The sequence below is a fragment of the Danio rerio genome, chromosome 9 (genome assembly GCF_049306965.1).
Source record: "Danio rerio strain Tuebingen ecotype United States chromosome 9, GRCz12tu, whole genome shotgun sequence".
In the NCBI taxonomy this organism is placed as follows: Eukaryota; Metazoa; Chordata; class Actinopteri; order Cypriniformes; family Danionidae; genus Danio; species Danio rerio.
The window spans coordinates 10,242,448-10,253,715 of record NC_133184.1 but is presented as its reverse complement, the minus strand read 5'-3'; the positions used below and the strand labels follow the sequence as shown (position 1 = coordinate 10,253,715).

Sequence of the window (11,268 nt, the reverse complement as noted above, 5' to 3'; positions counted from 1 at the left end):
GTATTCGAGTTGAAATCCTAGACAACAGGTAAATGGACAGATTAAAGTGAATGTGCATCACTGAATTCCAAACGATTCCTCTCCTTTGAAACTGTAATAGTTTTAAAAGGATCTTCTCTTGAACTTCTTGTGTGGTCCTTCGTCTTTAAGGGTGTGGGCGGAGACTCTGTGATGGGCGTGGCTACATTTCTGTCTTTATGTCATGTGCGGCGGCCCACAGATCATCATCACAGGCAGTGTGTGTTAACGGAGAAGAGGTAAGCAGCTGTTCTTCTGTTTCCTCCGCGTTCTTGTGAACCGCTGCTGTACAGAAGCGGCGGTGCACATTCACGGTCATTCACCTAGAGTTAAAAATTATCCTACAGTTGTTAAAAAAGATCATGTGTCACGCTGTCAATGGACCTGTTGATGGATAATCGTTTATCATCATTTTAAATGTGACGCACGACGTATACATAGGCTACTACAGCTGAGATTACGTTTCAGTCTGACAAATGCAGCAGGTTTAATTGGATGGCGTTTCGTGCTATTGATCGAGCTGACATTTTCAATGCAACAATAACTGTTGAATGTAATATTAATTTGTTTACAGTTTACAATAAGTTTTCTTAATGTGCCTAATAACATGAACTAATAATAAGCAATACATGTAGAGCATTTATTAATAATCACACAACATTTACTAAAGCTAAATTTCATGTATGTTAACATAATGCACCGTGAATTAACATGAACTAACAATGAACAAACTTGTTTTTTTTATTAACTAACGGTAAATATACAAATAAATACCGCAATCATTGTAATTGTTTATTGTTTGTTCGTGCTAGAACATACGAGAGACCAAGTTGTTGTTTTGCAAGTCACAAGCAAGTCTCGAGTCAAGTCCCGAGTCATCACTCTTTAGCTTCAACAAACTTTAGCTACAAGTCGTCATCACTCTCGTATCATATGTGAAAAGTAGTTTATATCAGGAATAAAGGTAGAAAATGTTTGACAGAAGTTAAATTTTATGTGAGATGTGCATTTAGGAAAAACTCAAGTTCCATTGTGCCAAAATAGGGCATCTAGAGCAAGACCCTCCAAATCCAAAACTACTGGTCAGCTAACGATTCAGCAATTGTCTGAAAAAGTCACTTATACACCAACATACAAACATGCCTAAACAGTGCAGTGGCTTTACTTTATATCTAAAGAAAAGAACAAAGATGCCTTTTCGAGTTATGAAAGTGTTTTTGAAACTAAAGATAGTGAGTTATTTATTTAAATTGTTTAAACTGACATGTTTAAATAAAAAAGCCAAAATGTTTTAAATGTTTCTAAAAAATTTTTTTTTATTTATTAAAATTATTGGTAAAGTTTGGTTCCTCACCACTGTTGCCACTGTCTTGCTTGGTTTGGGTTTGTGGAGCTGCACATGGATTTGCTCTTCAGTGTTTGGACTTTCAGCAGTGAAAATTAAACCACACTGAACTGAACTAACTGAACTTCAACTCTGGAAACTGGACTGACACAGTTTCAATTTCAATTTACTCAAACTTCTACTTTAAACTGCTTTAACACAATCAACATTGTAAAAGCGCTATAGAAATAGATTAATTGAATGGAATGAATCTTCAAGATTTAAACGTCAGCTGTATGTTTTAATTAACTTGGAGCTGTGTTACAGACTACATGGAAGTGTAGCAGATAATTGAAGTGGACAGCCAAAATGCTTAAAACAAAACACAACACACAGCTTTTTTCCTAACATAAAGGAAGAAGTTTTGAAGAATGTTGGCCATCATTCGTGACCGTTGACTTTAAATGGGGTCATCAACTGAAGTGCATTGTTTTCATAGTGATCTCCAAGGTCTACTTTTAACATTAACAAGGGTTTTACATGAGGGAAAAATTAAACTAGCTGTTTTGCTAGCGTTTTTTTTATTTTATTTTATTTTTTTCATTCAAAGCTGATTTGGAGCTAACAACAATCATTTGAGTTACAAAACTTACAGAATTATTATAGTACAGTACCATCTTATATGTCAAAAAATAAAGGGAAGTTTGTTTTCGCAAATCATGACCACTGTAATAGTAAATATTTCTCAAAATGTGATGAGCTCAGATGCAAATTTTAGACACACTTTGGTTTTTGTTTTTAAAATTAGCATTTTCTTTCAACCTCCTATGCTTATGTTCAGTTACTGTAAAGACAATGAAAACATATATTCTTCCGAATTAAAAAATAAATAAAAATCCCATTTTAGAAGAACAAATCAGACGACACTTAGAGGTTTTTCCATCTGAACTCTTCATTTCTTCTTCTGTGTTCATTTAAATAATACTCGTAACTAATTTTATCATTGTAAAGCACAGGTCATCTATTTCAGCCAGTGGAAACCATGGCAGCTCCATTCAAAACACTTGTGGAAGATTATCCCAGATACCTCAAATCATTCGAGCTCTTTCTGGAGCGCTCATCAGAGCACCAGTGCATGCAGGACTTCATTCATAATACGCTCCCCGACATTCTGGCAAGGTGCTTCATCTCTCTTGATGAATGTCATATTTTATTCATTTAGCCTGTCCTAGCTTTGTAATACAGAATGTGCCAGCAGATTTAACAATGACAAGATATTATAATATTATCTCGGCTTTATTATGTTCTCTCTCGCTGTCTCCGCAGCATTGGTGGAGGGAGATCCGTTTTCAATGTAATGGGAGTGGGGAGCGGAGCAGGTATGCTTTTCATAACAACAGTTATTAACATTCCTTTTATATTATTATATTATATATTTTAATACCTAACAGAGTTCTCAGGCATCTATATTCATCTCTTTTCCAGGTGATATTGATCTAGAGATGCTAGCACAGCTGCACCTGAAACATCCACATGTCAAAGTCGACAATGAAGTGGTGGAACCAAGTAATGACATGCTCTACAAGTATAAAGGTACCGGTTAATAAAAAAAGTTTTAAGCAGCTCAGTTGGGCTCTGTTTATATGCTAAATTGAGTTGTTTTTCATATGCTTGAACTGATTAATACTGTGTATTCCAAAGTGAGTATCCTTGAAAAATCAGCCTGTAAATAGAATGCACACATTCAATGCAGTATATTGATATAGAAACTGGATGTGTATCATTATACTTCGCATGTTTGCATTAAGTCTTATAGTGCCAGCAGCTTAAATAAACCTGACATTGTTAAACAACAAATGGCATTACTGGTTGAAGAAAAATAACTGTTGGTTCTATCAGAATAACATAAAAATTTTTTTAAAAATATATGTTTTTGTCAGTTCCCAGAGATGGGTTGTGGCTGGAAGGGCATCCGTTGTGTAAAAACGTGCTGGATAAGTTGGTGGTTCATTCCACTGTGGTGACCCCAAATTAACAAAGGGGCTAAGCCAAGAATGAATGAATGAATTAATTAATTAATTAACTTTTTTTTTTTTATTATTATCTAAATGTATCTTGTTTATTTGTTACCGTTATCTTCAATATGGTTTGAACTTTTTAAGAAATTAGGATCATAATTTTTTGTAATATGTTACATGGGTGTTACATTTGTTTTATTTTTTTATTATTTTGACAGTTTAAATGCCAGTTAAATTCTACCCACTGTATGTAAAATGGTATTGAATATAATTTAAATATCTAATAAAAGTTAGAAATTCAAGCATTGTGACAACACTGCAAACTATAAATGTTTTTTTTTTTTTTTTGTGTTGTTTTTCTTCTATTCTTTTTCTTTAGCGAGAGTGTCAACATCTCCCGATCTTGCCTATATCAACTTTACATGGAATAAGATGACAGCATCTGAATTTGAAAAACAATGGCAAGAAAAAACACCTGAGAAAAAGATGGACTTCATTCACATGATACAGGTTTTGGGCTGTTGTTTCAGATTTTTGTCTTCCATAATGTGACATGCATTTTAATGAAATAAATTTTCAGAAAATAGAGGCAAAGGACTATTACGATGATAAAAAAAGAGAAAAGCATGCATGAATACATTATTCATTAAAATATGCATTTAGAGAGTAGAAACATAATTAATAAAGCCATGCTATTATGTCCAAAAATCTTGTATTGTGTTTGTTTAATAATACTATTTATCTTTTTAACAGATGCTGTACTATGTCAAAGATCCAAATGCCACTGTTTCATTTTTTCGGAGTCTGCTGGAAAAAGATGGGAAACTCTTAATTATTCTGGTGTCAGGTACAGAGTTTAAAACTTTGTCAAAATCTGTATAAACTTCACCAATGCTAAGTAATTATACTGTTTAGTTTAAAGGCAAAATATGTAAGCATCAAGTATTACATTTTCATGAACCACTAAAATTGTGTTATATATTTTGATGAGTTATGTACTTAACCTTTATTATCCCAAACATTTCAAATAATGTTCAAGTCCAGCAATTTTAATGAGCGAGTGGACCGTGGGCTGTCACCATGCTAATAATGTCATGCACCCTCAGCTTTCACTTTGGTTTTATATAAATCAGGGAAACACCAAAAGGGCTTTTAATTTGTTATGTGAATTTTAATTTTAAGAGCTTTAAAATAGTTGTTTAGTATAAAACAGCCCTGCTTTTTACCCAAAATGATCACTACTGGAAGAACCATAAGTGGTGGACTGTGACGTAATAAAAGGTCTGCTGCTTTTGTGACACGTCATGCTTATCTCTCATCAGCAATTTCTACAGAGGTCTCATATTGCTTTGACAGCTTGTAGACTACATTGCTTCATGTGTTCCCTGATAATAAGTTTTAAATACTTGACCTCATCTATGATCATATTTTTCTAGGAGTCCCGTATAATGTAATGAGGACAACTCTCATGATTCCACCGCATCAGCAAACTACATCTTAGTTTGTTGTGAATAAACTCCCTCTAATGGCAAGCATTACATAATGTACCTTTAAGACGGCATCCCAAGAATGTGTGTGAAATTTTTAAATTAGAATACAATACCATTTACTAAATGTCCCTTTTTGAATGGAAACAAAATCACACTTTTTGTGTCTCTTAAAAAGCACATGAGCTGCCGCCCCCCGCCTTTACAGCTCGTGCCTTGGTTACTCGCATATCTGCATGTGTTTTAAAGCCTTTCAGTTTAAACCCCTGAAACATTAAAATGAAACCAAATGAAACATTATTTCTAGAGCACACAGACTGGAAGCACTCGCACAGAAAGCACTTTATAATAAACAAAGTGTTTTTTGCATCAGCTGTCAAAAACACAAAAAAACAAAGTCATTTAATGTTGCATTTGTATGTGAATGTAAATGAATGGGGAAAACGTTTGCATGTGCATTACTATATTTTATCTGTGAGAAAGCATCTCTTGGATTTGGGAGATAACACAAATTACCAAAGTAACTCACTATTTAACAAAGCCTCATCTTACGAATACCCTTGTCCATACCTGTCAATATTGGATTGTGAAAATAAAGGATATGCCATTAAATATTTAAAACATTACAATAACTGAAATTTGGAGCTGTTTCGTTGTGAATAAACAGTTAAACGGCCAGTCATGTGTTTAATTATTATTATTATTTACAAAGGATAAAACAAATAGTATACATAAGAAAAAGCTGAAAATAAATTAGCAAACAGTTTTAACAATTAAAATGAATAGATATTATAAAGAAATAGAATCAAGGTATTAAATCATTAATCTTTTCTTCACTGTATAACTTGAACATTCCTATTAAAGAACAACAAATGCATCTCTAATTTAGATTTTTGTTTTATTTACATTAAATAACAGAGGTGTCACTTTAAAAATGCACACATCTAACATTATGATTATATATATATATATATATATATATATATATATATATATATATATATATATATATATATATATATATATATATATATATATAACATTATGATGATATAATGACATAAGTAACCGTTTAGTTTCTCAACTGTTTCTCAAATGCTCATTTAAGACAAAATTAGTCAAAATTGTCATATTTAGATATTATTAGGGATGTAACGGTATCAGAATTTCACGGTACGGTAATACCGCGGTATGAATGTCACGGTACGGTATTTATTGAATCATTTACAGGAAAAAACAAAACTTATGAAAATACTCCAAAAAAGTGCCAAAAGTGTCAATGACATACAAATTAGCCATCTATCTGTAAGCTTTGAAACAGGAACTTCAATTTTAATAACAAAAAATTATTAAACCATGTAAAAAAATAAAGTTTCAATTTAGTATTGTTGAAAACTCATGACATTCAACATTTAATCACACTCAGCCCATCTACCCAGATGAGAGCTCTGCTAGTCGGACTTCTCATCAAGCATCTCCCGCTTGATCTAATCTCACTATATTTATTAAACGGGATATTTCATTTATCTTGTTGTCTTTATCTAACGACATATTCCCTGACTTTGGGCATTGGAATCTATTACTTGTTCTCAGGTAACGTGTTTTGGCAAAAGAGAGGCTGCGTTTCGTATTTTCACTGAAATTGAAAGGAGGCAGTTGTTATCGGCTCCGTTTTGTTATAAATATCCACACAGTGAAGATGACGCTCAACTTATGCAGCACGACGCCTCAACATGTCTGCTGTCTAAGTTGCTAATATTAAAATGAAAATAGGCAGTTCCTTAAATCATGTTTACATTTTATTGTTGAGAAAGTGAAACAACGAAGCCAGGGTGATGTGAATGAAGTTATAAAGTACACTGTTCCCTTTGAAGATTTACCCGTGTCCTCGGTATAGTCTGCTTTCCATATCAAACTGAGAAGAAGAGATGCAGCCTTGATCAAACTTGCGAAGTCTGAACTTACACGGAGATAATGCAGGACTGAACTGTGTGTTAGGCTACTTAATATTCAGGAAAAGCCCCAATCAGAGAGGCGAATGTCTGCAGCCCCGCTTCCGTTTTCAGATGTCTCCGTTTTCCATCATCCACACTGAGACGGAGCAGCAGCGTTTCAGAATGAAAATGGCCTCTCCAGCGTTTGGCGTAACCGTAGCAAAACTTATGCGTTTTCAAACTAAAACGCATTAGTGTAAACAGGGCCTTAGAGTTTTCCAGCTCTTTTCATCCCCGCTTCTAGCAGCACACTCCATTTCCGCATTACTGGATCTGTAGCGACAACAGACCGCAAAGGATGATGGTCAAGCATGGGCTGATGGCAATTGTAGTTTTCGCTACCTCCCGTTCGCTTCATTCGCCTGAGCAAATTTTCTCAGAAGACCTATAGTTTTACCGAGTCATGCGACTTCGGTAATATCGAAAAAAATTAATATTGCGGTATGACGGTATTTACAATACCGTTACATCCCTAGATATTATTATTAATATTATTACTAATTATGTTTATATGTCTGGTCAAACCGTTCAGACACGCACCCAAAACCCAGAGGTGCTTTTGCTCCGCTTCAAATCACATGTACAGAATCCACTTGGGAAACAGCGTCTATGTATCACTAGCGCGTCAGCTGACAGTCACGCACCGCTACATGAACTGACTGTTGTGAGTATTGCATAGGAGGGGAAACGGCGCCTGTAATGGAAAGGAAGAATATCCATCCTTTTTTTATACTTATTTCAAAATGTTTTCCTGCCTAAATAAAACGAAAGCACAGAACAGATTCACGTTTAAGAGCAATACCTTTACGATACCTTTATAGGATGAAAGCAGGATAGAACTGTGAAAAATGGGAAGGTTGACAGATTTGCCCTAGTCATGTACGACCCACAAAAAATTTGCAATCAAGGAGTTGATCAAAGATTTTAGAAACAGTGCTTACTTATACAAAGTGCTTACTGATAAGAATAACCTCCTGTTTTAGTGCAACTTTATTTAACCGTCATGCTCATCAGCAACATTATACATTGGAAGTTGACTGTTAAAAATCAAGTGGACTTTGACTAATAGGTTTAGCTCACTAATACCCAGATTCAAAGACTATTGAGTAAGTGTAAAAAATTAATCAAATTTCAATCCAAAAACATTGAATATACATTTACTGAGAAATTATTAATAATTCTGTCTTTAAAATGTGTTGTGTTTTCCTAGTAATATGCAGTGATTCTCACTTTGCCTACAATCTTAAAGCTTCCTTGAAATTTTCTGGATAGGGATTAATGATAAGGATTTTTAACCGATGATGTTAACCTGATCCCTTATTTGTAATTATTAGAAAAAGAATTATAGTCATTAAAATGTCCATAAAGTTTGTTTTTTATTCATTTTAGAGTTTCCCACAAGACAATGCAACCTCAGATCCTTAGACATAACATCTGTATTTTTTACAATCTTAGAAAATATATTTTTATGTGCTGTTTATAACAGGGATGATGTGAAATGTAGCTTATAACGTTATACTTTTTTGGTGGTTCTAATAATTAGCCTTGAAAATAAATAAAAAATCTAAATTCATTCAAAAACCACTGATTAAATATTTGCTGTGTTTCATATTTGTAGGGAAATACCTTGGGGTCTGAAAGCACAAGTAAATATGTTTGTTCCTTTGTTTCTGTTGTTTTTTTTTTCATAGGTGAGAGCGGGTGGGGCAAATTATGGACCACATTTCGAAAGCAGCTCTGTTACACTGAGATGAGCCAGTGTGTCACTATAGGAGAAATAAAGAGCTTTTTAGATTCTGAGGGCGTCCCGTACCGTAAATATGTGCTTCTGTCCCAGATGGACATCACAGAATGCTTCACTGAAGGAGACCAGGAGGGAGAACTGCTTTTAGATTTCCTAACAGAGGTGAAAGAGTTCAGTAAAAATGCTCCTGAACGTTTGAAGAAAGAAGTGCTTGACGTACTGAGACATCCTGACTGCAGTAAAGAGGTGGACGGCAGGATCATATTCAATAACAACCTTGAAGTCTTAGTCATTGAGCCATAGAATAAAATCCATATCTTCATATCTTGCCTTCACAAAACCCTTGCTTTTAATATTAGGGATGCAGAGATATGAACTTTTTAGCCATATATATATATATATATATATATATATATATATATATATATATATATATATATATATATATATATATATATATATATATATATATATATATATATATATATGTTTAGCCATATATATATATATATATATATATATATATATATATATATATATATATATATATATATATATATATATATATATATATATATATATATATATATATATATATATATATATATATGTATATATATATATATATATATATGTTTAGCCATATATATATATATATATATATATATATATATATATATATATATATATGTATATATATATATATATATATATATGTTTAGCCATATATATATATATATATATATATATATATATATATATATATATATATATATATATATATATATATATATATATATATATATATATATATATATATATATATATATGTATATATATATATATATATATATATATGTGTATATATATATATATATATATATGTATATATATATATATATATATATATATATATGTATATATATATATATATATATATGGCTAAACATATATATATATATATATATATATATATATATATATATATATATATATATATATATATATATATATATATATATATATATATATATATATATACACTCTAAAACAAAAGACAACCGAATTGTTAACATTAACTGTAGAAAACATGTAGATGATTATTGTTTTTCACTGAAAAACTCCCACACTGGTGACATCTTGTCTTTTTAAATCTTTCATATGTGTTTCTCTGCATTATTCAATGTTACGAGATGTGCAAGAGTTCAGTCAAATCCTTCATAGCCAGTAGCACGCTGAAGGGAATCCACTGCTTTAATATACAACTTTTAATTTTCTCTTGACTCTCATTTTGCCTTACTATTAAAATATTATGTTCTTTGTAGTGTGCTAGAAAGAGTATAAGTATATTGATTTAAAATTATATAGTTTTACCCACATATTATACCTGATCCAAATCATTTGAAAAATGTATGGTCATTAAAGAGGTGGTCCAAAATATATTTTGAGGCTTGGTTTTGTTAATAAGATTCCTAGCAATGTGTGCCCTATCAGTTTGAGCCTGAAGCGGACAGAAAATGACAAAGGACACAGCTGAACCTCACGCCTGCTTTCTAAAATAAAATCTGACAAGTGTCTTTCACATATTCGGAATAAGCATGTGTAAGGTATATGAAGTGTTTTCACATATCTTTTGCAAGTTGGTTATTTGAGATGTACAACACAAGGAAAGCGGCCGCATAGGCACTGCAGCACTGCTGAAAATTGTGGGTGTTTAACGAATTTAAATATAAATTTGTAGCTAAATTGTTAGCAGTGCCAAACAGCATTTCCCGTTGTTTACATCCTTGTTTACGCCCTTCCACAACATACCATTAACGCTAGACACTTTGCATGTAATAGATCAATCTTAACAAATAAAAATACTTACAGGTTGTGGCTCACAATCCACAGCTTCTTCTATTATGATTGGTGGAGTTTTTAGCCAAATCTAGCCCTGAACTGCATGGTAGAGATTCTGTAAGCTTTCCTTTGTCAAATGCTAGTTATATTTTTATTATAATTCTCTAGAACATAATTAAAATAAAATTGTGAGCACTTCTCTCTTTGTGTTGTGTCCTTTGGAAGCTCAAACACGGAGCTTCCAAAGGACACTTTTAGCTTTCTCTGCAATTACATATTAGCTTTTTCTGCTATAACATTACAGCACCACTGGCCGCGTCCCTTCGCTGCGTGGGATGAATTCGTGGGGTGTATGCGCGTAACTTAAAACATTTTGGATCTCACTAGCCCAGATTTATTTTTTATATATTATTTTTTTGTAGTCCCCAAATTCGTTCGCTGTAGGCTTTGCTATGCTAACTCTGTAAAACCCAATATCTCCCTTTGCATTGAACTTTGAGCATTTTACATTTTTATGTTCACACTTCTACATCATGCAACAACTAAAGTTTTAAATATATAATATCATAGTATCACAATAAAATTGTTCATGTAGTTAACATGACTTTTCCAGGTCTAGAGATCACATTTTGAGGCTACTTTGAAGCTACTACACACAAACAGGAAGTAGAACCCTAAAGAACAATGCATAGTTTAGCCTGTATCAACATCAAACAAAACTGTTTATAGAAAGTGACCTTGAAGCACAAACTCCAGTAAGTAGTTAACTGCACATGCTTTGTGAAATTTGCCTGAGCAGCAAAGTACAGCCACATACTGAACTCCTGTTTTTTTTATTTAT

The 11,268-nt window shown here is 32.5% G+C and overlaps 1 protein-coding gene across 2 annotated transcripts; it reads left to right on the top strand.

Moving 5' to 3' along the window:
• The first annotated feature begins 223 nt into the window (after positions 1-223).
• Positions 224-10,023, top strand: hnmt (histamine N-methyltransferase). Of its 2 annotated transcripts, NM_001003636.1 has the most exon segments (9): positions 224-257; positions 2,359-2,521; positions 2,669-2,721; positions 2,828-2,935; positions 3,740-3,870; positions 4,114-4,207; positions 8,533-8,966; positions 9,523-9,549; positions 9,628-10,023. In NM_001003636.1, coding segments are annotated over 6 exon segments (879 nt in total). In that variant the 5' UTR covers positions 224-257; positions 2,359-2,384; the 3' UTR covers positions 8,889-8,966; positions 9,523-9,549; positions 9,628-10,023.
• Positions 10,024-11,268: the final 1,245 nt, after the last annotated feature.